This window comes from Accipiter gentilis, chromosome 1 (assembly GCF_929443795.1).
Source record: "Accipiter gentilis chromosome 1, bAccGen1.1, whole genome shotgun sequence".
Taxonomy (NCBI): domain Eukaryota; kingdom Metazoa; phylum Chordata; class Aves; order Accipitriformes; family Accipitridae; genus Astur; species Astur gentilis.
Window position 1 is genome coordinate 23,069,503 of NC_064880.1, and position 27,837 is coordinate 23,097,339.

Sequence of the window (27,837 nt, forward strand, 5' to 3'; positions counted from 1 at the left end):
GGGGCAGTCTGAGGATCCTTTTGTAGATTTTATCTCAAGAGGAACCAGGCTTCAGGCCCACCAGAGGCCTGTGTCACAGCTGGCAGGGGGAGAGCAGTCGGGCAGGGATTTTGCCAGCTCTGTGGAGAAGCAAAAGACAGCCTTCCTCCAGCAGCGATCCTCCCCAGCCTGCAAGAAGCTGAGGCTGGTGTCTAGGTGTTTTAGTGCTGATCGTGTCCTTCCTTAGCAGTCAAATCAATACAGCCGGTATTGTTTTGGAAGTGGGACAGGGTACGAATGGGGCAGCTGGATTTCAAAACTGGCTATAAGTGAGTATGGGCTGAGGTTTCAAACTTTTTTGGATTTATAGGCCCACCAAAATCATATGAAGGTGTAAAAAGTCTAAGCCTTCGCACAACAGGTTTACAGCCAAATACTTTAATTCTTGCTATGCCAGAAATACCCAGTTCACTGGTGCTGTATGAAATATAAGAAAATTCTCTTTATTTTATTATATTGTAGCTTCTGATTAATCTACTTAAGTGTGAAATGGTATATCTGCTCTTAATTCCTAGCTGCATCATTTGCAGATCATGCAAGTAGCAACTTAATCATCACCCATGCTTGTAGATCATCCTTCCCAGCCTAAATGTGTGATTGTGAGAGTTTTTGAGATATTTCAAGAGCAAGTATTATTCAAAACTCATTTATAACTAGAAATAGAATGGTTTTATTTTTCCTTTACTGAGCGTATCTTCGGCTGCCAAAGGAGCATACTAAACTAGCTGCCCTATTCAGTCATCTACAGGAACACAGCTGAATGTATTGTGTAAAAAATAGCCTACTTTTAAACAGGGATATGCTTGCCACATCTCAGATTGACTCTGTCTCTCTGCCCACTTAAAAGGGTCCTTAAAATTCCTAAATGTTTTTTAAATAGTATAAACCTCATCATTAGATTTAAGCTGAACCTTTTCTCATGATGGTGGTTTTACAAAATCAGCTTTTAGAAAATAAAAAATTCTTTTTGGTCATACAGCAGGGTTCTTTCTGGTGTATCTTGTATCTTTCTGGTGTTAAATATTAATTTGGACCACTCTTCCTGTCAAAATTAGTAAATGCAAATCTCTTTTTCAACAGCAGATATCAATCAAGGTGTAATGACTGTTATTTCTGTATTTCTGAGCCTACAGAGGAAAAAAAATAAAGCACAAACCCCTCAGCGTTCCCTCAGACATCCATCATCTTGTGCTTCTCAACACTTGATCCTTCAGTTATTCTAAATGCTAAAAGACATCAAACTCTCTAAGAGGTGGCTCCTGAACCACAGAAGCAAGCTAGAACAACTGATGGACAACACACTCCCACCACAAACCTGCAAGGGAGAGCACCTCTGATGGAAGTTGCAAAACACACAGATGAGGCTAGTAATAAGGACTGGAGGCGGGTGGGTAGGGAGGCGGGCAGGCTAGGATTGGGGCTTTTTTTTTTTTTTTTGTATTGTGGCTTTGTTGTTTGTTTTTCACCTCCACTGGAGAATATGGGTTTTTATATGTTTCTGGTTTTCATCAAGTTCAGTATGAAAAACACACTACAGGACAGCCTATCTGCAAAAACACCATACTTTGATGTGATAAAGTAAGAGCTGCTCCAGTTAGTTTCAATTATCCAAATTGGTGGTGCTCTTGTTTAATAATAAGTGTTTCTGCTAATGGCAAGAACACCAAGATAGTTATAAGGAGGACTTTTCTGAAGAAGGTGTATACGTGGACTTACATGGTTGAACTGTTACTTTGTTCAGAAATCTTCATTTCCATGCATTCAGCATTCAACTGCTTTAACTAAAATACAGTTTAATTTGCACCAGCTGGAAAATTCCAGTTGTATTTAATTGAGTGGGAATGGACCCGTCACATAGTTAAAGAGACATTGTTAACAATGTATCCACGGTGTGTACCTTCTAGTGTGATACAGCCCAGATTCATGTTCAAGTTAAGGATGCGTAAGTACTATGAAGCACAGGTATCGTATCTCAGTTAAAGAGTTGAGCAGCCCACCAGGAACTAAATTTTAAGAAGTACTATTTTACGGAAATAGATTTTGCAGACTTACTTTTAGGCAACTACTGTGTAACACATTAAGTTACATGTAATATGAAATGTGCGAGGAGACAAATTATATTTAAACAGTAGTTTTTCAATTGCAGGAGAGTTGTAGAATATGCTTTTGTTGAGGGAGGCTGTATTCGAAAGGTTCATTAGGAGAAAGCATAAGTATCGAGTTTTTTCGTCTCAGCGTGCAGTAAAACGATGCTCCATGACTACAGTCAGGTCCGGGGAGGTACTGGCAAGTTTTAGTGACGTTGATTATTGTAAACTTTAGCCCGCATCGAGCAGAAGCGGGCTGGGCACCAGCTTGCTACACACACCTGCTTGAGCAGCCCTCCACTGAGGGAAAGCCAGGCGACGCGCGGGACAAGCGGCTGCCCCTCACGGAGCGGGAAGGCCCTGCCGCCCGCCCGGCTGTGCCCCAAGGGGCCCTTGCGGGCCGCCCCACCGCGGCGGGCTCTTACCGGCTGCTCCGCCAGCTCCTTCCGCCGCGGAGTCTGCGCTCCCGCAGAGGGACAAAGAGGGCGAGCCCGCGGTGTGCGGCCGTTTTCGAGGGCGGGCGGCCCGCCCGGACCCGGCGCTCCTAGCGGCGCACACGGCAGCGCTCCCGCCCCGCGGAGGCCGTCTGCCGGCCAGCACTAATCCGCTCCCTCCCGTCCGCCCGGTCACGCGCGCTGTGGGACGGGGAAGGGACCGGGCCGCCACCGCCCCCCGCCCCCCCCCCCCCTGTCCACGGGGCGCAGCCTGCGCGCACAAGCCCAATTATAGCCGTGCGCGGGGCTCGCGCACCGCCCGGCCAATCAGGCGAAGGGCCTCTCCCCCCCGCCCGAGCCGTCTCGTGACTACGCGCCCCCTCCCCCCCCCTCGCCCGCGCCGGCCGGCGGCGAGGCCGGCCCCCGAGCGGCGATAGGCGGTTGGGCCGTGCCGCGGGGGCGCGGCTCTCCGCGGGCGGCCGTTAGGCAGCGCGCGGGGGCGGGCGGGGCAGCCGGTGAGGAGCGGGGCCCGAGATGGCGCGGAGCGGCCGGGCGCTCGGCAAGGCGCTAGCCGGTGGGCTCGCCGCCGCTCCGCCGCCGCGCGCGGCCGCTGTCAGGTACGCGGGGCGAGGCGAGGCGAGGCGGAGTGGCCGCGGGGGGGACGGCCGGGGCCCTGCCACGGCTCCTCCCACCGCCGCGGCGGGTGGCATGCCGTCCCGGGGCCCCGCCGCCGCACCGCCCCTCGGCGCGGCCGGCCGCCCCGGCTCCCCTCCGCCCGCCGAGCGGCCTCTCCGTCGCCCCGGGGCGCCGCGGCCAGGGCCGGGGCCGGGCCCGGGCTCGGGCCTGGGGGCGGGGTGGGGCCGCCTGAGGCGGGCGGTGCCTCAGTACGCTCCAGAGTGAACGCTCCCGGGCTGCCTGTAGCCCCGCGGGGCGGTGCTGGGCGAGCCCCTGCCCGGCGAGCCCCGCCCGGGGGACCGTGGCGCTGCCCGGTGCCGCCCCGGGTGGAAGCTGGTGGCTTCGGGGAAGGGGAGAGGGAAGGTGCTGCCAGGTCGCCCCCGGCTCTGCGTTCCGGGGGCGGGGGCGGCTGGGATGTCCTCGGCTCCTTTCGGCGCGGTCAGTGTCGGGGGAAGAACAAACGATTTTCAGGTTGTAAACTTGCCTCTTCTTTGCTTGAGCCAACTGCATAACTGCAAGCAATCCATGAAAGAAATTAGAAACTGAGTAAAACGCCCAGATGTTTTCCACTTCAGATAATGCAACAAGTTCCTTATCCCCTGATCACATGTAAGGCTGGCTGGAACAACTTGAGAAGCAAAATATGCTTTGGGAGAAGAGTTGATCTTGTAGCTGGAAGAAAAAGAAAACACAGATGAGAGAGAAAGACTGCAATTTGAAAATCTTAGGAGGAAAAAGGTTTAACCTGTTACTACTCTTATGGCTGTGCTGCTGTGTTTCTCTGTTAAATTCAGTCTTATTGTCATCCTCATAAAAATAGTGAAAAAGTGGAATAGAGATTGGTTCATGATGTCAAATTTCAAGCAGTCATTTGACATAATTGCTATTGCGCAGTGGTATAAAGTCATCTTACTTGGACCATGTTTCTTACTGTATATCCTTTGTTTCTTAATCTTTAGGATGTGTTTGCAATATTACAATAGTTCAATCCTGGTAAGCAACACTGCTGTTTTTTAAAGTAATATATTAAAGTCTTGAGGGCAAAAGCAATTACCGGGAAGGGTGTTCAGCATAAGGAAACTCATTAAGTAACTGGTTGCAAACCTAAGTTTCAAAATGTTTCTAGTGTAAGCCACAAGAATCTTGGCAGCTGGTTTTAAAGCAAGTGCAAGCTGAATCCAAAACGGTGCTGCGTATGCTTTCACATCTTGCAGTTGTCATTGGTGTACATTCTGTACCTGTTGTCAACTCGGTGGACCCCTTACGGTGCTGAATAGCAGAGTTCAAGGACTCAGGTGGTAAATTGGTCTCTTGTGCTTATTCAGACCGAGATGCTAATGAGGACACTTGTTGGCAACGCTCATTTTTGGGGATGTGAACAGCTGTTGACAAAATTTGAATGAGATAACTCATGTCTCACAGACCATAAAATGGCCATCAGATACCACTAACCTTACGGAAGTAACAGTTGGGATAACAGTAAACACAATTGCCCTGTCATGCCCTTGCCACTAATTTGAGTCTTTACAGTCAGGAGTTCGAGATCCCTTTTTTAAAAAATATGTTAATCTTTAGGCTTAGAAAATTTTGTAGCTATTAAAAATAATCACTGAATATAGATCTCTTGGGTATGTATACCGTACACCAGTAAATGCTTCCTTTTCCGGTCATGGAAGTGAGGTGATATTGTGATCAGTGCCCAAATGTTTAGAGAGAAAACAGCGAGTGGCAGGAATTCAATGATGCCAGTGAAGGCAGTGTGAGTGGGTATGGTTGTATCACTGTCAGAGGATAAATACAGAGGTGGTAGGTGTGTCTGAATTCTAGTACAGCCTTGGCTTTTCTTCTGTGGCCTTGATCAGGTTTACAAAAATATGTGTGCCAGTCTGTTGAAATCTGTGCTTTTATGATTTCTTGAAGAAGTATGCTTTCCTGAACAGGACTGAGCCCAGCATATTCTCATAGCATCTGTTTTTCCTCAGATAAAATCAGGAGAGCGATGAAGTGTCACCACGTTTGTTAGCATTATAACCTCTCTTAGCCTTGCCTTCCTTGAATGGCAATATATTTGTGAAAAGGACGTTGTCTTAACAGCAGCTAAAAGATTATTCGTAGAGATAACTCTAGATAAAACTGTATGGAAAAATACACTGGCATAGCATTACAGTAAAAACCAAACCAAGTGAAGAAACCTGGCAACTAGTTTGGACTGTATACTATACATAGCCCCACATGGAGAAAGCAATTTAAAATAGCTCTCTAGAATGAGGTCTGGTCCAAACATTTGAACACTTTCTATGAATCTGGTTGAGGCAGCTACAATGTTACTGGCACCCTTCCAGCATTTCTGTCAAAATAATGTTTTTCCTTAACAGTCTTGTCCAGTCTGTGTGGAAAAAAACCAGACTGCGTCCACATCCCTTGAGATACAGTTGCAAACGTTTGCACAGTTTATCCAAAGACCTTTAAAGTCCACCTATTCTTTCTTAATTTTGACACAATACTTCTGTCCCATCTTAAGTAATTCCTTTTCAACTGCAGTGATTACAATCTCTGTTGTCAGTGACCTTGCTTCGTATCACAGTTGCGTATTTTTTTTAAAAAAGTCTGTACGGATTGTTTCTAATAAGCTGCTGCTGATGATTATTTTCCTCTAAATTCTATACTCAATTTATTACTTGCCTGTCTCCTAATGCAGTGACTATATAAGCTAATGTGGTCAGTCCCCGGTTATTACTGTGTTTCTTTAGAATTCAGTTATGATGATTTTTTAAAAACTTGTTAATAATAATTTTAATTGTTTAAAATTGGTAACTGTAATTTGCTAGACTACTTTGGTTGTTACTAAAAAATTGCATCTACATGTTAATTGTGTTCAAAAAACCACCAAAACAACCAAACAAACCACCAAACAAGCCTTAATGCTAAGTGGGGAATATTGGTTCCATTTTTTGAATGCAGAAGTGCAATCCTGATTGTTTAATTAGAGAAAGGACAGTATAAGACCTAGGTTGCTTTTCAGCTTATGTTTGTAGAATCACTGACAGAAAATAGTGGCATTTTTAACTCCCTGGTGGCAAAAATCAGAACTTTTGAGCTAGCATTTTGCATCTTAACTGACTTGATGTAGGCAAAACCAACAATTTAGCAGAACAGACCTATTAATCACAATTAATATTTGTTAGATTTTAGTGTAGATGTTCACTGACAGAGAACACTGAGGTGCAATCTTAGAATTACTAGCATTTTTAAAGGTTATTTGTTATATTTTATGGATAAAAACACTGTGTCCAAGGCTTTGCATGATTTTTCTGAAGGAAGTTTTGAAAGCTGGGTAAGCAATTCACTTTCTGAAAGGACTTTCAAAATGAAACTGTCCTTTTGAGGGAAGGATGGAAACAGAGGGATTAAAGCAAAGCTCAGGTTTTATCTCCAATTAGAACATTCTCTTCCTTGATTTTGCTATTAAGAAAGCCTGTTCTGCAAATTAAGTGCATATGAGGCTTGTACAGGAGCTCAGGCTGCCATGAAGTCAACATTTAATAGGGCCTTTTCTATTTTACTCTGCCAGTTACTTTTTTTGTGACTGGGGGCTATTTTTAGTTTTCTCCTAAGGGAAAAAACAAAAATCCCCCTTGTGTTTTTAACAGTATGTATACTATTATGAGCCTTTGTTTCTCCATCTGAATCTGACATTTTCTGGAATGTTATACAACAGATTGTCTCACCTGAATTTGTTGTTATTTATTTTGCTGATATGAAACACATCTAAAAGCATTTTCACTGTTGCAGGCACTTGGCTTCTTGTGGTATTCTGATGACCAGAATTTCTTCTTTGCAAGTACCTGTAATGAGCCATACCTTTTCAAGAACTTTCTTCAACATTGCTGCACCACTAGTAAATAAAAGAAAAGAATATTCTGAAAGAAGAATTATAGGGTTTGTATAGACATGTGGAAAGAAACTTTATATGCTTATTGATTTTGTGTTTGCTGTGATTAATTCAAAACACTGGAATTTCAAAGACTGAGCATCCCTGAAGACACATGTCCCTATGACTCTGCCCAGTTGGAGACTGGGAAGGAGTTTTGACTTTCAGAATTTGTAGAGATCAGGCTTTTCCAGTCTGAAACTGAGTACAAAAAATGTAGGAACCTAAAACCCTTGCCCCATAGAAAGAAATAGTAGAAATAATCCTTCTATTCCATGACAAAACAAACAACCCAGAAAGGGAAGAATACACTATTAATTTCATTTGCTGAAATGGGAATAAACCAACAGGTGTGAAAACTCTGTTTGTTCCTTTCTGTCCCAAATACATGCTAATGTTTGCACTTACATTATGTTATACATCTCAAGATTTTCTTCTTCCTTTAAAAGAAGGAAAATAATTAGTTGTGTGATGAAGAAACTTAGGCACATAAAAAAAAGATTTTGAAATACTGTTTGCCTTAAAGCTAGTGGGAAAATTCCAGTTAATTTGACAAGACCGGGATCTGCCCCCAGTCTCTGGTCCACAATAGTATGAACTATTTGTTCATTAGCACAGGTTTTTTTGACTATGCTTAACAGTCAGTTATGTGATGGTTCTTGAACTGCAACAGATTTTGCATAGTCACTTAAAAAGAGCCTTTGTCCAATAGTAGTCTCTGTTGAGTACTGGTGAACATATGCTTCATTTTAAACACAGATGGAATTAAGCATGGGCTTCAATTCTTTTCTGAGTCAGAACTAAAAATTAAAAACCATAGCTATGTAATACTTTGCCATGTTACCGTAGAAGCAACTAAAATGTTGCCATCATATTCTTTCATACAATTTCAGTATCCTTGAGCAGGGGCCTCCAGAGGTCCCTTCCAACTTCAGCCACTCTGTGATGCTGCGAGTTTTTTCCACTGCATGTATTTTTTTTATTATTATTTATTAATTTATTAATTATTTGGGCTAAAAGAAAGAAAGTAGTGTTGCTCTATTTAAACACAATGAAATATAGTACTTTAGTTTTGATACACCTTTTCTTGGTAGCCATGAAGTGTGGATTCTTTATGTGGAATGTCTAAGATCTACTTAAATGAAGACACAACTGTGCTGGAAACACTGTTTTTCCATTTGAAATGTACATGTATTTACCTGATATTGCAGAAAGTAGCAGACACCAGGTTCACTGTTCACTAACTTTACTGCTGGATGTTGTGTGTGGTGTTTTGCATCTTTATGCAAAGACTTTTACCAGTTTAATTTCCAAAAACAGTGGTAGTGTTTTCAGGTGACTGTATGTTCACTTTCCAAACTGCCATTTATATAATCTTTGAAACTTTTTAATACTGAAGTTGAAGTTAAAATACCTTGTAATTAATGTTCATGTTTCTGTTTCCAGGTATTCTATGCAGGAAATGTATGAAGTTGTTGCTGTTGTGGAGAATTACAAACTATTTGTGCCTTGGTGTAAAAAGTCAGATATATTATCAAAGCGCTCTGGATACTGCAAAGCACAGCTAGAAATAGGATTCCCTCCTGTAGTAGAGAGGTATACATCAGTTGTTACCCTAGTGAGACCACATTTAGTTAAGGTAACTTTTTTCTTTTTTCTCCTTAGCTGTAGCTTTCTGTAACTTTTGTTTGTTGAAATTCAAATAATTCACTGGTGCTTCAAGAAAAAATTGATGCTGGAAGTGCTTTGTGTGGCTCAAAACTTGTGTTGTTTCTATTTAAAGACTTAGGTTAACAGGAGAGAATTTGAATGTGCTTTTAAAACATAAGCTGCCAAATGAGGTGGGGGAGGAATTGCTTTTTAATTTTCTTTTGCTGGAGAAACTAGCAGCCATTAATGAAGATATACCATTTTTATTTGTTTTTGTTAAAATGTTGCCCAAACCCCTCTAAATGCAAAATTAATACTGACTTCAAAGTTATCTTTGACAACTGTAGCTTCTGATGCCTTAGCAAAATTGATATCTGCATTACTTTACTTCTGAGATTTTTACCTAGTGTGGTGGGTTGACCCTGGTTGGATGCCAGGTGCCCACCAAAGCTGCTCTATCACTCCCCCTCCTCAACTGGACGGGGGGGGAGAAAATACAACAAAAGGCTCGTGGGTCAAGATAAGGACAGTTGAATAAAGTGATAGCAAAGGTTGCACGCACGAAAGCAAAGAAAAAACAAATTATGTTATTCTCTACTTCCCATCAACAGGCGATGTCTAGCCGTTTCTTGGGAAGCAGGGCTTCAGTATGCGTAGTGGTTGCTCTGGAAGACAAAAATGCCCTCCCTTCTGTCTCCCTTTACTTAGCTTTTATATCTGAGCTGACGTCATATGGTATGGAATATCTGTTTGGTTAGTTTAGGTCAGCTGTCCTGGTTATGTCCCCTCCCAAGATCTTGCCCTGCCCCAGCCTGCCATTGAGGGGAGGGCAAAAATGTTGGAGAGCCAGCCTTGATGCTGTGCCAACACTGCTCAGCAGTAGCCAAAACACTGGTGTGTTATCAACACCTTTCTAGCTACTGATGCAGAGCACAGCGCTATGAGGGCTGCTATGGGGAGTATTAACTCCATCTCAGCCAGACCCAGTACACCTAGCTAATACGAGAAGTCTTAAACTTAAGTGTAGGATCTGCTGAAGAACTTGTGATTCAGTGTATTGATGAGAAGAGAGAAGAGTGGATTTAAAGTCCATTCTTAGAATTAATTTGTTCAGAAGGGAAGCAATTTTGTTTACCCTCCTTTCAGCTTTTCAAGAGCAATAATTAAAAATGTCAAGGGAGAAATTTTAAATGAGGTCCGGATCTTCTGACTAGTTTGCCTTATATATTTGAATCTGGTTTTGGTTAGGAAGAGCACAGAACAGACTCCTTACAGCAAAACTGCCTCTCCCTTCATATGGCAGATCTTGACTATTTTTTTGGAGTAACTAGTGGAATTACAATAGTTGATTGCTGTTCAATATAATTGTTTGGATATCCTTTTCTAGGCTTCCTCTTAAGAGACACTGCTCAAAACAAACGGGGTCTCTTAAGTACAGGGAGACAAGAATTGGAAGGGGAATATGCCGAGTGCCTTTATTCAAGGTACTTACTGATTCTGGAAAGAAAAAAGAATACCTTTCTCCTTTTATTAAGAAAGTTGAACAGCTACAATGGAAAAGCTGCATTTTACATACTGACTTTGTAAAAGGCTTTTCCTTTCTACTCATCCCTGACAAGACTGGCTTTTTCCTTTTACATAGCTATCAGATTGGCTTACCAACTCTTTTTCCCCTCCAATTCACTCAGAAGAGGATTTCTTGTCTCAGAAAAGATCATGAAAGTGGCGAGGAGAACAGTTTCTTTAGATTTCCTCCTCCTAGACTTATTAGCATTTTCTCTGCTGGGATTGTTTTTCCTAGAAGTTTAAATTTTGTTCATATAATGGTAGGAACATTTCTAGAGAAGTGACTGTGTGTTTGGAATACTTCACTGTCCTCAGAAATAACTCGGCAAAGGCAGCATGAATGGTGGTCTAACATAGCGGGCTACTGGTGGCAACAAAATGAGCACAGATTTGTTGCTTACAGCAGCAGTGCTTGAGCAATGGAAAAATCAGAATGGTAGCAGCAGCTCTTGCCACAGAGGAAAGCACAGAGTGAGTTTGCTACTTATAAGGTTGTGAGCAAGGGGGACACACTGGCAATTTTCCCATTCTTCCTGCCCTTTTGGCAGCAGCAGGAAACCAAGCCCAGCTCTTTGTGTCTACTCTTCTCTCTACTCCTCCCCTTTCTGTAGAAGTAGCAAGGCACTGCCTCTCATTCCTGGGCAGAAAAATGTAGGCATTTTTGTACTGCTGATTAGTCTTTGAGATGGCTTACCTTACCATGGGTTTCAAACCACAGACAACACCTATTCATCATGGGCGGCCTTGTTGGAGCAGAGCTGCTTGTGGTAACAGTAAGAACTTGTAAAAAAAAGAGTTTAAAAAAGTTACAGAAATTCTCTCTAGATATTCCAAGCCAACTGAGATTATGTATTTGGATGATTTTGGAGTATATGCCTTTCAATCTTTTTCTATTATAAATATAGCCACACAGTGCTAAAAGCAAAATGAGTAAAAATAAGGACCCTATGGTGGTGAAAACTATGAAGCCAACTACTGCAAAGACTTCATTGTTTTAAAGGAGGATCATATGTGGCTTGCCGGTAACTAAAAGCCAACATATAACCTGATTATGGACTTGAACGTATAGTCTTACTGACTTTGTGGTAGTTCTTGATCACAATAGTATCTTGTGACAGAAGATGTTTGGAGTTTGTCTTCAATCAGGTTTGTTTTGATGCTAAGCATTCCTATAGCCCAGGACTACCAGTTTGTATATCAGTATATAAAACATTCTATACATGTAATGAAAAAAAAAAAAAAAATACAAACCCAGTAAATATCCATGTCCTTTGCTGAAAGCAGTGTGGTTCAAAATTCTGGTATATAGCATTAGCATTATTTTGGTGTTCTATGCATCATGCTAGAGATCTGTTTTATGACTCTCAATGGAACAGTTTTTCCTCTCCCTTAAAAGTAATTAAATTATTTTGCTGTAAATGACACTGTACAAATGGGATCTCATACTGGCTGCACTATAAGAACAATTTTAACTATACCATGACCTTCACTGTCTAACAAAATGCAAATGAAAACTTCAGTAATACTGATTTGCCGTATCTGCAAAAGCCTCGGTGTAGCTTGACTTTTTAAACTTCATTTTAGGCATCCTGCACAGATGGAAAACTATTTAATCACTTGGAAACGGTGTGGCGTTTCAGCCCAGGTATCCCTGGTTATCCAAGGACATGTACATTGGATTTTTCAGTAAGTACTGTAATTAAGACAATGACATACTAGGAACAGGGCATGGAAACGGTACCTTCAGCTGTGCCTTTTTTTCTTTTTTTTTTTAATGCCTGGTACTAATTTTTTTTTAAAACACATACACATAGAAAACAAGTTAGTTTTAGTCACTACTATCCAAAAAATTTTTTGCCAACTTTACTACATGGAAACCACTACAGTGTCCTTTAGAGACAGCAGTCTTCTGTGAGGTGTCCACATATCACGAAACAGTCTAGGGACTGGTATCTCTCACCATACAATTCTAAACATGCTGAAGTTTTTAAACAGTCAAATACAGAGGGAGAACTGCTAAACTTATTTTGCTATTTCTTTTAAATACTCTAGAACCTAAGTGCTCTGGGTACCAGAAGGTAGGTGTTCTCCCTTCTGTCCTGTTTGGCCTGCAGTTTGGTCAATTTAATTTCCTGGCTTCCAATTTTACTTTTTCATGTATTTTAAGTCTTACTGCTTCCTTCTGTAATACCAGTATAATAGATTTTTGCTGTCTTTCTACTCTGTGATGGGATATCACTGCAGCTCAAAACTATTGCTTTTGAAATCCACTATCTGATTTAGCCTGTTACTCCTAGACAAGTTTTTTTCCACTCAGGTTATTGCTTTTTCATTTTGTCTATTTAGTCTGTCATCACATTTTTTTCTTACGTTTTATAGTGTTAAGAGTAGGTGTTGCTTTGAGCACGTAACTAAGCTGGGGTTCAGAACAGGCTACAAAAGTACACAGAAATGGGTTGATCCTGCTGCCATCTGCTGGGATACTCTCTTAAAAAAATTATCTTCTGTAAGTAGGAAAAAGAGCTTTTTGTAATATTTGTAAACTAGCACGTTAATCTCCTTGGGTTGGTTAATAACTTTCAGCTTATTGCTCTATTGCACTTCATACAGTTCAACAGTAAAAATGAATCTATAGGCACTCAAAAGAATACATCTCTCATGGGATTTGCCAACGATATTTGCATGTTATTTGCTCATGGTATTTGAATTTCTCCAGGCAAATAAGTGCCAGTTCCTGCTGCTAACCAGTACCTAAGCTAGTTTTTAACCCAAGCCATAAATCAGTTGAGAAAACTTGAATTAAGCAAGTGTTTAAACCCTATAAACTAAACACTGAGTCTGTGAGGAAAACTTCCCGTCCCCCTCCCCCACCCCCCCCCAACCCAAAGCCACTTTTTGACATTTCAGGTCAAGAACTTCAGTTAAAGGGAGTCAAAACTGGACTTAAAATGGGTATTTTCACTTTCTTGGGGAAACGCTATTGATACTTCTTACTGCTTACCCCATTTTGGGGTAGTAGAAACAAATGCAGCCAGCTGAGCCGCTGGTTGCCTCACAAAGGCAAGTCCTTAAGGACTCTAACCCTTGGTAGTTACTAACCTGCTGTGTTGCTTGCCTCTGGGCCTGTGCAGATGGGGATGATAAGCATTTCATAACAAACTTCTCAAAACATACCATGCAATTACAGATATTCAAGAGAAAACTTTGATTTCAAGAATGCTTGTTTGCTTTAGAAAATGTAAATTGAGGTTTGGGTTATGCTGGTTCCCACAAGCCACTGTATCCTGTTTTGCCAGCCTGATTCCAGGAGACATATACATACAGCAGGGAACTTTTCTCGTTTGGTTTCGGTTCTTAAATGATTTGGTACATAGATTGAAGCACAACACCATTTTTACCATCTGCAAACTTTGTAAATGTATGCCACACCTCAAGTTTTACACAGTTACTGAACTCGATGCCAAACTCATAATCCCTGTTCTGCAAAACTCTAAATGCTCTAAATGACAACTCTCAGACTTTCAAAAGGCATGTTAATTTTACTGATGCTTGAGGTCAAGCAAATGTAAATGAAGCTACACTTGGCTTACAGTCCAAGTAGTTTAATTACTTCTGTGCTACTGTTTCACAGTTAACATGCATTACTCAGAAGCAATTTGAGAGAAGCTGTATTTGTTCTGTTTGGCATTTAATCTGCTGCTTTCTCAGGAATGACAAAAATACTTAAATCTCAGTCCAAAAGACATGCTGTAGCAGGAGTGATGGTAAAAGTCACAGAAGAGTAACCCATTTGTTTTCCTGAAAATTCTGTAATCATTTTGGGAAGCTGTGTGTTCCAAAACAATGTGATAACATAGCCTTAGGGGAGCCTTATTTAACTAGACTGAAGGCCAGCACAGCACAAAAGCATAATTGAAGGCTGTTTGACATAAAAGTGACCTTTCTTTTGAGGGTGGAGAAAGCCAGCTCCCCTGCCATAACTGTTAACTGCTGCAGTAGCTTCAGTTTAACTGCAAGGTTCAGTAGTTGAAAGAAAATGCAGAAGCTAAGTTCTGAGCACTGCAGTAGGAGGCCCAAGGGCTTCGTACAGAGGACTTAACCAGTACGCCTGTACTCTGAACCTGACTGCCTGTGTCAGGACAGCAAAGGTCGAGAGCGGAAGGCGTTCAGGTAGGGGGTACAGCACACAAAACCAAATTTGTAGGTTTAGTCAGCAAATGGCTCTTGTTTGAACATACCGTAACTACAGCTACCAAGATGGAAAGATTAATTAAAAATGTTGGTATTTAATAGGCAGCTATTTTGAGCTGCTTTTACATATCTCTTGTGTTTGCTGCAGCTTACCTGTAAGTATTCTGTCTTGCCATGCAGGATTTTCTTCAGCCAACTTTTGTCCCCCAAGTGAATTCTGTGTGCAAAGTAACTGAGTTATTGTTTGTCAATAGCTTTTCATTATCCCAAATCTTTTACTTACATTTTGTGATGCGTTACATATTAAGTAAAATACAGTTAATTTAGATAAATGGAATTATTACTTCAGAGAACTGAATGATTCTTCTAATGGAAAAGCTCAGGGACCTCTGACCACAGATTAGGCTTTTCTTCACAGACACCCTCCCCTACAGCTCAGTTTTAACTGTTCTCTCTCCCACGGCTTACTTACAGACTAACTGGATTCTTTGATGAAGTTGGCTATTTGTAACAGCATTTTACTTCAACAGTAGATACAGGAAAAACTATTTTTCTCTATTTTTTAAACAGGTTTCTTTTGAATTTCGTTCACTTCTACACTCAAAACTGGCTACACTATTTTTTGATGAAGTGGTAAAGCAGATGGTAGCTGCCTTTGAAAGAAGAGCATCCAAACTCCATGGCCCAGAAACAAGCATACCTCGGGAGCTAATGCTTCATGAAGTTCATCACACGTAAAAGGCAAATTATAAACTTGTTTGTACACTTCATTTGTACAAGAGATGCCACGCTCCGCCTTTGGGGCGCCTATTTCATATCTGACCTTTGTGTGTGATTTCATACTGTACCAAACACACTTGTTCGGCCATGCGTGTATATAGAAAGTTCAAGCTACAATCAAGTGCAACTTAAAAAGTGTTATCAGTAACAGACAATTGGCAGCTACTGTAACACATCTCAGGCTGCCATTCATCAACTTGCCAAATGGTTTGTGTAATCACAGTGTAAGTTCTGCCTTATCCAAGCTTATGTTTTTTTCAGCATTGTAACATATTAACTCAAGTTTAAGTTATTAGTAGTGTGAATCTAACTTAACAGCATCAACAGTCAACCCGGCCACCAGAAAGGAAACTGACATTCTGGCTTTGGGGAGTATGAACAGTTTATCAGGCATCAAGCCGCAGGTGCTTTTAATCCAAATGAACGACAAGTGTAACTCGGGAGTCTCCAGCTGCTGTTGAATTCTGACCAGCAACTGCAACAGGAAAAACAATACAGCCTGAACACTCCTGAGTTTTCAGATGTTAAACGTAAGGGGTACACAATACATAAGTACCACTGTAATTGCAATGCAGCAGTTTCAGCTATAGCCCACGGTTCTCAGCTGCCTGGGCTCTAGATACTTCAATTCATAGTCACGTTGGGCAGGCTTAACTTGCCTACCTGTCAGTTTCGCTGTTACACATCGCAGTTAGGTTATGGTAGATGTATCTTGTCTAATGCAAGCAGTTCCCAGTTCCAACACAACTTCAAGTAAACGTTACCTCTTTGAGAACTCGGGCAGGGATTCACAACATTGTACCACAGTGCTGTCCTCCCTGGAAGGAACAAGATGTCCTCCACTTACTGCAGACAAGCACACCCAAGGCCAGTTATCATTAAAAACCATACAATAGAGAGCTAATCTTAGTTCTTAAGATTTTTTTCAGTACCATATTACCATTTAATTATCAGTCCATTATGATGGTACCAGCCATTTTGATTGAATTCATTTTCAGTAGTTCTCTTCCTGATATTAGTATTCTCTTTCTAGTCTCTGAAGAAATGTTAAGTTTTAACCGAGTTTAAATCCTGTCTATACGCTGCCTTCACTACCCCATTTCCTTACTGAAATTAAGTAAAGCTTCACATCAGGTGTTGGAGCTGGTCCTTTCTCCAAAGTGTCATCCACATGGTTGCTACAGAATAGTGTATTAAATAGCAGAGGAAGGGAGGGTTCTGGATAGACAGCCCTGAAGCAGTCTCACACAGGGCTGATAACTTCAAGCTAAAAGTTAAGACAGTTTTCAGGAAAGAGCAATTGAAATTTCACACATCCTATCTATGAAGGATAGTTCTGATTAAAGGTAGAAAGCTGGGGAAAGTGACAGCTGGATTAAGAGGTCAGTTTTACAGCACTGTGAAGTTGTAATTTCCTATGTTGAGTCAATCGGAGATAAACATACACAAGTCTGGGAACACCACTATTTTGAAGTCTGGAAAGCAGAGTTGAAAAGCAAGCAGAAAAGTTTAGGTACCAGGCTAGGTCAGGTTAAAGAACACATTAGGTCGCAAAGCTGTCACTTTTAAGGGTAAAGCAGCATCTAGTGCAAAATAATTCAAACTAAATCCTGGAGCCCACTACTAGCCAGAAAGCTGGAAGACAAGACTGGAAGTCTCAAGGCAAGGAGGTAACCACATACCACACCTGAGCAAGAGAAGTATTTAAAAACCCCACAACCCTTTCTTAACAAGGATGACTTACCCATCTCCTACCCTTAGCGCACTTCCCCCCCCCCCGACTGTGAACAATGCACTGGGCCTGTTCCAGCACAGGAAACAAGCAGTATAGACAGGGCAAAACAAAGTCCAGAGCACGTGCCTTACTTTCATTGCATTGTTTAATATTTCAAAGAACTGCAGTGTCAGTTCAGCTTAGATATTTCTTGCCAAAATTGAAGTCACTTGTATTTCTGAGAAACATTCTAGCCCAAGGAATGTTTCCCGGAGGGAAATGGCTTATCATTTCCAAGCACAAGTGTCAGATTTCTAGTAAATGTTAGAAGCAGCAGCAGATTGTCAGGATTCTCCCATGACTATGGCTTTGTGTGCAGGTGAATAAGGTGATACATTTTGTAACTTTTGAGCAGTTTGTTTTATTACATAAAGGTCACATAACTGTATATTTGCCTACTTTGTACACAATTGTTTAGTCTCACGCACAGTGGCTTCCAAGTTCTTCCTAGTACTGGCAAGCACCAATAAACTCTGAAACAGAATATCAAGTGCCTTAATTAAGTTTAAATCAGGACCTTGGTAGATGGATCTTGCACCCAGTTATCAGGAATGTACAAATGTCTTTATTCAAAAAATACAAAATAAATTATCTGTAGGCATGGACAATGACTGTAAACAATTACACATGTGTTAAATGAAATCCGGTAACTGATGGTTACAGTGATTCTTTTAAACACCAGCCTCACTTCAGTCACTATCCACCCTCTCGCACTGACAGCTGAAGTTTTTGAAGTCAGAACTGTCAGTCTTAAACAGCACAGCTCATGATGCATCCCTATCCCAGGAATTAGAACATCCCACCTCCCATTCCACCACCCATCCCACCCATTCCTCCCATTGCTGGCTCCTTTTCTTCTTTAGGAATTTCAGTCACCACTGCTTCTGCTGTTGATAAGAGAGACGCAACACCTGCAGCATCCATTAGAGCAGTTCTCACAACCTACAAATAGAAAAGAAATAACTGAGTACCTGCTGACTATCACACGAGGTGGGAGGGCGGAAAGCTGAGAATTAAGACTATTTTAGGTTACCTTCGTGGGGTCTATGATTCCTTTTTCTACCATATTTACAAAGTCCCCAAGCATTGCATCATAGCCAACTTCCGATGGACTCTGCAGGATTTTTTCAACTATTAATGATCCTTCAACACCTGCATTCTTTGCAATAGTCATTGCTGGGATTTTCAGTGTTCTCTTTATTATCTCAATGCCTATAAGAAAAAGTATGTTTAGCATTACATAATACATAACACTGCTCCTACTGCCAAGGCACACGCTCATGTGTTGGCACATGAGGCACATGTTGCCAGAGGTCAACACAAAAAGAGAGAACCCTCTGAGCAAGAGCATAAGCTCTTTGTATCAGTTCCAGGGAAAGAGAGTTCTCTGCTACTTGACATTTGCCAACAAACGAAATATTTGTAGGATATTCACGTTTTAGTTTTACTTCTGCAAAAGCTAGTAAGGAGGAGTATTATTACTGTAACATGGTACAAAGCTTTTTTCCATTTGATGTGCCACACAGTCTCTTAGGCATTTTTCAATTTTTATGCCTGTCTGCAATGGTTGTAACCATCAACTCAATTCTTCCTTCAACAGTTTGCAATTCTTTGCAGGGGGTACTGCTGCTTTATTGGTATTGGCTCTTTCACACCCAAGTCAGGGACACAGCGAAAGCTCCTTCCCACTGTAAAGCAGAGACCACCATACCAAGGCGATACAAGGTTCTAAAGATCAAGTAACTAAAAACGCACTGAAAGCAATTGGTATTTAATCTTACAAAGCCTCAGGACAGAAGAAAGTCTATTCTTAACACTTCCACACACACGTTCAAGTAATTTACCAATTTTCTGATCTTCGTTGGCTGGAGCTAAGGCATCTAATGCTGGAATGCAGCGAAGCAATGCACAGCCACCACCTGGAACAATGCCTTCCTCTACGGCAGCACGGGTCGCATTCAGGGCATCAGTAACTCTGTCTTTCTTCTCATTCACTTCAACATCACTTGTGCCACCAACCTACAAGCAAGCCACACATCAAGGTCCGCACAAGGAGCCCGGGCAGGAGAGCACTGGTGGCTATGGAACTGCTGCCGCAAAATGAAATGGCCAACTGGAATCATTAACTGAAAAGTGCTACAGCAAACCCATCCTCTCCCATACCAGCAGCGTTCTTTTGTACCTCAGCACTCAAAAAACCTAAACACAGTTTTAGTTTATTATTTCATCAAGTTCTTAATACCAAAGCGTAGCACTGTAAGAAGCCAAACTCCTAAATCAATGGCTAAGATTACGAGACAACCACACAGCGGTAACTTAGATTGGTAATAAAGGACCAATACCACCCCTTTCCTAAGACGTTTAACTTCTCACCTTCAATACTGCTACTCCATCAGAGAGTTTGGCCAATCGCTCATTCAGTTTCTCTTTTTCATATTCACTTGTGGTAACTTCTAGCTGTTCGATAATTTCTTGAATACGTTTTTCAATTTGAGCCTTTTCACCCTTGCCCTTTAGAAGCATGGTGTCATCTTTTGTCACAATGACCTCTCCAACTTTACCAAAGTCATGAGGCTGAATATCTTCCACGTTTAGGCTCAAACCCTCTTCTCCAAACACCTGAAACAAACCACACGAAAAGTTGGAATTCACAGCTCTCCATACACAGATTTTCTATTTATAGACACACACACACACAACAGGCTAACAGTGCAAAATAGTCACACTACTGCAGCCGAGTTGAATGAAACTCTTCCCTTCTCCTAACACAGTCCAGGCGTGCAAGTACCTCACAAACTGGCCCACACGGAATGAGGAGCTGCCAACTTCTTGCTCATGACTGACTAGTGTAACTCACCGATTCAAAGTGCCTGGAAAGTAGAGTTGTGTTACAGAGTCTTCCTTGTATTTTGAGGAGTTATTAATATAGGCACTAAACTGACTTTAGAATAGAGTTTGCACGTTTGTTACTTTGTGCTCCAGTTAGCTTAAACATCAAGTTTCATTTCAATAACCACCTTTGGATCCTGGTATCATGCTATGATTTTGAACTGTGTATAAAAAAAGGCAGCATAAAGGGAGACTAATCAGCTCATCAACTATTTGAGAAGTTGAGTACAGCAGAAAATTATCCAGTCTATTCCAAACATTTAAAAGAATTGTATTTGCCATACTCGAGTCCGGGCAACTGTGAGACAATCAGTTTTATAAGGCAGCAAGAAAGCTTTGGTATCTCTAAAGAAATTCCCTTGAAGTTCCTCCTTTGCCTTAACAACCTAAATGCGGCAAGAAAATTGCGTGTAACTTCAATGAGTTAAAAAGACATATTACTCATGGTTGCTCAGCGCTGTATTACACAGCAATTATCAATATTCGCATTTAAAAAGAATTACAAAGATTCAAACATTAGAGTTACTGTTACATATTTGAAAGAACAGGACACAGCCTGCAACACAGCAAATACAAGCCATAGACCTAAAAATATACATTCTTTACCACCTTAAATACCATTAGCATATCTTAGAGCAAAAAGCCAGTTAAAGCATCATTACTTACAGCACCACCAGTAGCAATTGCCATATCCTTAAGCTGGTTTTTCCTGTTGTCGCCAAAACCTGGTGCTTTTACAGCAACAACCTGAAGACCAACCTTCAGTCTGAAGAGAAGAATTCAGAGAGCAACACTCCACATGTATTCAGAGAACGAGTCTAATTACTAAAACCAATTACTGCAGTACACAGCTCTAACAATCAAGCAAACAACGAGACCTTCATGAACTGAGCTGGTTTTGCTCAAAAAGGTAGTTAGGAAACAACGGAAGTTCCGTCCGAACTGATGCAAAGTATGGCAATGTATAAAAACTGCTGCTTCTTTGGTACTTGGTAAGAGAACAGACAACAGCACTTCACCGTAGCAAATTCAAATACACACTTTTGTGTGTATTCCTTTAAAAGGTTGAAAATGCAAAAAGAAGAAAGAAAGAAAAGAAGTATTTGCCTAAAAGTATGGATTTTAAGCCTCACCTGTTCAAGACGAGAGTGCTGAGGGCCTCTCCATCAACATCTTCAGCAATAATGACCAAAGGTTTGCGGTGAGAATTGGCAATTTCAAGAGCTGGAACTATGGACTGTACACTAGAAATTTTCTTTTCACTGATTAGAACATAAGCGTCCTGGAATTCACATTTCTGCCCTGCAGAAACAACATGCATTATCTGAACAATCCAGTTATCAAAACATATAAAGCATTCTCAAACTTAAGGAGCTACTCTGGAGCAACTATTGCACTTTTCAATGACATTAAAGAGAGACACAAATTGTTTTCTCCAAGACTCCACTTTCAAATTCTACATTGTGCTGGAGTGTTGCAGGGCCAGCTTGATGTTAGCACGGACACTATCCACACTTAGCAGAGAAGAAAAAAAAACCCCAAGACTCCAAGCTTTTACCAAGAGTTAAGAGTGGCTGATGGGGAAGGACATCCCTCCCCCCCCCCCCCCCCCCATTTGCTGTGGTACATACTGTAACAGATTGTGAAGTCTTTAAAACGGGTACCATTATTTCTAACTTACAAGAGCCACTGTGAGGTATTTGACACGTGTTATTAACTCACCTTTGGTTGTATTAATAAAATATGGAGATATGTAGCCTCTGTCAAATTTCATACCCTCAATGATTTCCAATTCATCATTTAGAGTTTTTCCATCCTGTTTAGATACAAGAAAATCTACATTAAAGATCCCTTATCTACTACCAAAAGTACAAGTATAGTTTTAGCATACTATGCACAATGGAATGAAAGGGTCTGCACCACACGTCAGTTTTATGTGCTTCCCTTCAAAAGAAAAGGATTTTAAGAGGGAACAGCAACCAAACCCTGATCTAAAGGAGCTGGGGAGGGAGGAATTAGGGTGGGATATCGTATGTGAGCAGCAGCAGCTACATCACATGCCACAAAAGCCAGCCCTAACTGGAGAAGAGACAGTCACTTTGCACTTAGTCCGTATGTTGGCCACTTCTTACCTTGACAGTGATCACACCCTTTCGTCCAACTTTTTTCATTGCATCAGAGATTATATTGCCGATTTCCTGATCTCCATTTGCTGATATTGTGGCAACCTGAAACAGTAACCCATTTAATCTCATTTCACAATACAAGTGATCTGTTTCCTCGCTATAAAGAAAACCAACCATTTTCAATTCTCACATTTCCTGACTAGACAGAGCAGCTGACCATGGCACACCCACACCAGGACCCAAGAACTCGGTTAGAAGGGCAGCTCAAGCACTGGGCTCAGGCAGCACACACAGGCCATCTGAATCTACGGCCGTGGGGAGAAATAAGCCACGAAGGCCAAAACACCTGGTGCCTGAGACCCAGCTGGGCACCCACCTCAACCTGAACCTCCCACAGGAGATCCGCCACACCCCCAGAAGTCTGCCATCACCTCCCATCCACAAACACAGCTTTGCTTTCCGAGTTCTTCCTAATTTATGCTTTAAGACCACATTTTGGAATGAAACTTGAAGATGAGTAAAACTACCTACTTCTGAACTAACTTGTAGCAGTGTAATTGTAGGCAGAATACTGGGAATTTTAAATAACTCAAGAAAATCAAAGTGTTACCATAAAGATCATTCAATGAAACATACTCTGAATCTTGATATAAAGAAAAATACCCAGGTGTCATACACACACAACCCAACTCCATTAAACCTGACTTCACAAAACATTCTGAAGAATAGCTATATAAACTTGGTTTAAGTATTTTTTTTTTTTTTTTTTTTTTTTTTTTTTTTTTTTACCTGTGCAATTTCTTCTGGAGTTGTAACAGGTTTAGACAGCTTCTTCAGTTCAGCTATGATCGCATCAACTGCAAGCATCACCCCTAAAGATGAGCAGAATACTTGTGAGTGAACAAAACAAGGTATACAGCATAGAAGGAAAAAAACCCAAAACCAACCAAACGACAAACCACAAACAGGTTAAGTTTCAAACCAAAGTCCACATTACAAAAATGCATCAAGTTTGCAGGTTCAAAAACAAGCAACGGCCAGTTCTAGTTCCATATTGTCATTTGTATACAAAGCAATCATTTTTTGGAATTGGTGTGACATACTTCAAATTAAACAAGTTCACCATATATAAAATAGTAAAAAGATTAGAAAAATGAAGAATTGTTCAGAGTAAGTAACATACAGAAACAAGTGGGTTCTTTATGCATCGCTCTTCATATAAAACTTTATGTGGCTCTGCAAAAAGAGGGCAACTTAATTCAGGAAGCCAGTCAAATTTGGGATATGAAAAATAAACAGTGATTAAACATTAAAAACAAGGGAAGAAACATTACCCCTCCTGATTTCTACTGGATTAGCTCCTTTGCTGATCTTCTCAAAGCCTTCCTTGGCAATAGCACGTGCAAGCACCGTTGCAGTAGTGGTACCATCTCCTGCTTCTTCATTTGTATTGTTGGCAACATCTTGAACTAACCTGGCTCCAATATTTTTGTATTTGTCTTTCAAGTCAATTGCCTTTGCTACTGTCACACCATCTTTTGTCACTTTGGGACTTCCCCAGCTTTGTTCAATAATAACTGTTCTTCCCTAAGGCAACAAAGAACAAATATTAAATCAAAGCCACACAACCCACAACATGTTACTCAGAGTTCAACTGAAGATGAAGACCCTTTTGAACAGCCACAGCTGAACAGAAACATCACCTTGCACAAAGCTTTCACCTGGGACTTTTTTCAAGCACATAACATTACCAAGGTTCTGCAAAACTGGAAAAATGGTTCAAAAGGTTTATACTTTCACAGAATGAGGCTTCATTCCCCAGCCATAATACTTAATACCACAGACTCAGAGGGCTAGTAAGACTAGCTTTGCAGAGAAAAATAATTTAAGAGCTTCCCTCTAACACTGATATTTTCCCCTAAAACTGAAATATAGTAAGCATAATGAACTAAATCTGCAAAATTTCCATCAAGTCACAGTAAAAAGTTTGTGACTGAAAAAGAGTAATACAAAGCTCAATTCATTGCAGGTTCTGGGGGAAAAAAAAAAAAAAGCAGAGACTTGCAAACCTTATCAGTGATTAGCAAAGAGAACTGAGAATACTTAACAAATGTGTGTTAATGTGTTGCAACAGTTTCTCAGACACTGCGAGTTAACAAGCCTTTCTTCTCTTAGACCGCACTTGCAGTCAACTACAAAGCTGGACTACCCTATGCAATGTGAACAGAGTTAATACGGACCATGCAGGGAACACAGGGCCGATGCACCCACACAAGAGGATTGCTTGTTCCGATATGAACTCAATAGCTTGAATAGCTGCCCCAATCAATCATGTTCCAGTTTGAGCTGGAGGCAGCAGAGATGCAAGGAGCCACCTCTGGTCCACTGCTGCCCTGAAACTCTTCAGCTATCCTGACAGCTGGAGCTGTTGGAAGAGGGGAAGGGAGAGTAACTGCCCCACCTGACCACTGTCACTCCCAGCTGACCCTGCACAGGTCCCCTCACCTGGCCTGTCAGGTCCAGCTCAGAGCCGACCACGCTGACTCCTGCTGAGACACTGCCGAAGCTGATCACGAAGCTGATCACGGGCCAGCGCGACTTCAGCTCCAACCGGAATCTGGATCACGTGCCAAGCTAGCTAGCTAAGGACTCCCATACAGCATGCTACCACTATGGTGCACTGTGTTCCTTGCTTGCACAGAGCCCACTCACATCTGCCTCAATGGTTTAACTGACTTTGGATTCCTGTCATGCACGAGACTACGCTGCTTCTGAAACACAACTAGCCCTAGAAACTGCAAAGGAAATATTAAGCTTAAGTTACTGATGTTGAACTTGTGAAAAAGCTTACATAATTCTAACTCTGTGCTACAAAACAATTATGCCAAAATAATGCATAATCTGACTTCTTACTGCTATTTTATTTGACCTGCACTTCTCCTAAATCTAAAAGTGCCTCAAGAGTAAGAAAACTACCTCTGAGGGATCCTCCTACCGGCAAGTTCTTCACGTAGTCTCTCCTTATTTTGCTTAATTTTATCCTGTATTTTGACATGGTCTTATTCCAAACATTTGTTTGGTAGTTATGAGGAGAATGGCACAACAAAATCTGCTTATATCCTATCTCAGTAAAGGAACTGCACTCCACAAATACTTTTTTTTCTGCGTTTCTGAAAAATGGAACACCACCAGTACACACACATGCATTTTGGATGGTCCCGCATATCAAGAATCCAAGCACTCCCATAAACTAGTTCTGACAAAATAATCAGCATGTTGGCAGCAGTATCAAAAAGATCGTGGGAGACTACAAACCACATTTCTTTAAATATAGGACAATGCCATAGGGAAGTTTCCTCACCAGAGTGATATTTCTTAAAACTGCTGGAAGCAGAATCAGGCATTATAGTACAATCCCTACATTTCTACAAATACATGGAGAACAGCAGATAAAGTGAGAACACTGGAACAAAAACCTCACAAGGTTACAGTAAGTTGCATCAGGACCTGCCCTTTAACCAGTGCATTAGAACTAAGCTTAGGCATTCACAAAGCAGCCTGATCTAAAAAAACAAGAGTTAAATTAACTGACTGCACTTAAACTTTGTTCCTTTACGGAAAACAGCCACAGCTTGCTGACGTCACTGTTCCTTAACCTTCACCTGCTCAGCTTACAGCATTTTTGCCTTTGAATAAAGCTAACAGAGCACCAAAAACGTGCAAGAAATACACAAACAAATTTTACAGAGGTCGAGCAGCCTCGAGAAGAACTACCATGCATATGCCATTATTATATGGAACAGATATTCCTGTGAGCCCAAAGAAAATCAGTGTCCCTTCCTTAAAGAGGAACCTCATTTCAAGCCTTGCTACACATTGCATGACTATGCAGAATACAGTAGCTAGCTTTCCAAAACAACTTACAGGGAGTCATACACTATATTCTGTCCTATAAGCAACATAAATGAATGCCACTGCTGTGGAATTTCACTTCAATTGGTAACATTTACCAGCCAACTGAAAACTCAGCACTACGCTTTCAGTATTTCTTTCACCTTGTTAATACTAAAAGGTGAAGCAGTACAAAAATCGTAATTTGTAATAAAAACAACAACCACCACATGCTAATTAACCCACCTCATGATACAGATAGTTAAGTTCTCTAGCGTATTGTTACAGGCCATCAACTGAGCCACAGTAACCTATTATGTACATCCCCTTAACCTTCAAACTGTTTAAAACAACATACAGCACTTTTCACAGCGATCCAATTAATTTTACATTTGTTACTGTGAAAAACACATGCACAACCATCACGGTTCAGGTGACAAGAATGAGAACGTGGCTGCTCGCAGTAGCCTGTCCATACCCCTACATCTTTGCATTTCAGTTGGCAATCATGCAGCTCTACCGAGGGAAAACTAACCACGGGTTTCTACTATGGTGTTTTCAACCAGGTCGAAGCATTAACGTAAAATAAATGCAAAACCTTTCATTACCTTTGGCCCCATGGTGACAGCTACAGCATCTGCTAGAAGATCTACTCCTTGAAGCATAAGAGCTCTAGCATCTGCTCCAAACTTAACATCTTTCGCATATGCTCGCGTTAGATGGGGGGCGAGTGCTCTGGACACCGGCCTTATCTGACGGAGTACTGTAGATACACGGAGCATGTCTAGAAGATTAAAACGAATCCAGAGGAAAATACAAGCGTTATGTTTTTGCGCAGCTACTCCTAGAATGAAAGAGGGGAAAAAGGATGCAGGAAGTGGGGCAGGGGAGCACCGACTTCCAGCTTCTCGGCTAGCTGAAGCGGAGACACGCAGGCCACCGCAAGTAACAGGCCGGGGGGGGGGGGTGGGGGTGGGGGGGAAGGTCCTCACCGCGAGGTCCGGGCTGCCGCAGCTCCGACACCCCCGCCCCCGCCCGCCCCGCCGGGGCACGGCGGGACACCAGCAACTCCGTCTACCGGGCCGCTTCCCGCGGCGGGACGCGGAGGCCACCGGCTGCGGCACCGGCGCCCGACTCCCGTCTCGCAAGGGCAGGCCGCAGCGTCCGCCCGGACGGACGGCGAGAGCCGGAGGGCCGCGGCCACCGTCCCGCGGCGCGGAGGGGCGCCGGGCCCTGCCGGCCCCCCCCCGGGCGGCCGAGGGCCTCCGCCCGCACGTGTCCGCCCGCCCCGGACAGGCGCAGCAAGGTCAAGAGCCGCTCGCCCCCTGCCGCCAGCCCGACCGCACCGCACCGCGCCGCGCCGGCATCGCCCCCCCGCGGGTGGGGGTGCGCGGGTCTCACTCCGGCCCCCTCGCCCCACAGCCAGGGCCCGAGCCCGCGACCACCCCTCTCCCCCCCTCCCCTCCCCTCCGCAGCGCGCGGGGGCGGCCGGCAGCGCCGCGCGCTCCTCGGAACAGGCCTGGCCGTTAACGGCGCCGGCACCCCTCCCCCCCGGCGGCAACCGCTGCCGCAGGGCGAAACGGAACGGGCCGGGCCGGGCCGGGCCAGCCGCCGTGCTGCCCCGCTCACCTGCGGGCAGCGCGGGGAAGAACAGCAGGCGCCTCCGCCGTCCGGACGCGAAGCTGAGCGGGCAGATCTGCGGGCGGGCGCGGGAAGGCGCTCGGCACTCACTACCTCTGCCCCGCCCCCGGCCAGGCACCGGCCCATGTGGGGCTCCGCGCCGCCCGGCCCGGGAACCAGCATA

General features: G+C 42.6%; 2 protein-coding genes across 5 annotated transcripts; one reads left to right on the forward strand and one right to left on the reverse strand.

The window, feature by feature from the left end:
• The first annotated feature begins 3,062 nt into the window (after positions 1-3,062).
• COQ10B (coenzyme Q10B) lies at positions 3,063-17,611 on the forward strand. Of its 3 annotated transcripts, XM_049800570.1 has the most exons (6): positions 3,066-3,177; positions 3,811-3,973; positions 7,028-7,174; positions 8,613-8,805; positions 11,967-12,068; positions 15,144-17,611. In XM_049800570.1, the coding sequence occupies exons 2-6, from the start codon at positions 3,930-3,932 to the stop codon at positions 15,309-15,311; spliced, it is 654 nt and encodes a 217-aa protein (XP_049656527.1). In that variant the 5' UTR covers positions 3,066-3,177; positions 3,811-3,929; the 3' UTR covers positions 15,312-17,611. The 3 variants fall into 3 exon arrangements, with proteins under 3 accessions (XP_049656509.1, XP_049656527.1, XP_049656517.1); XM_049800552.1 differs by lacking the exon at positions 3,811-3,973 and having other exon boundaries at positions 3,063-3,177; XM_049800560.1 differs by lacking the exon at positions 3,066-3,177 and having other exon boundaries at positions 3,426-3,973.
• A 58-nt stretch (positions 17,612-17,669) lies between these two features.
• HSPD1 (heat shock protein family D (Hsp60) member 1) lies at positions 17,670-27,824 on the reverse strand. 2 transcript variants are annotated; one of them, XM_049800539.1, is made up of 12 exons: positions 27,663-27,824; positions 26,642-26,877; positions 23,477-23,729; positions 22,932-23,014; positions 22,149-22,244; positions 21,739-21,832; positions 21,150-21,318; positions 20,683-20,782; positions 19,501-19,746; positions 18,972-19,146; positions 18,161-18,339; positions 17,670-18,069 (listed from the first exon to the last, which is right to left on the reverse strand). In XM_049800539.1, the coding sequence occupies exons 2-12, from the start codon at positions 26,813-26,815 to the stop codon at positions 17,917-17,919; spliced, it is 1,722 nt and encodes a 573-aa protein (XP_049656496.1). In that variant the 5' UTR covers positions 26,816-26,877; positions 27,663-27,824; the 3' UTR covers positions 17,670-17,916. The 2 variants fall into 2 exon arrangements, with proteins under 2 accessions (XP_049656496.1, XP_049656486.1); XM_049800529.1 differs by having other exon boundaries at positions 26,642-26,817; positions 27,663-27,823.
• Between the last annotated feature and the right edge of the window lie 13 nt (positions 27,825-27,837).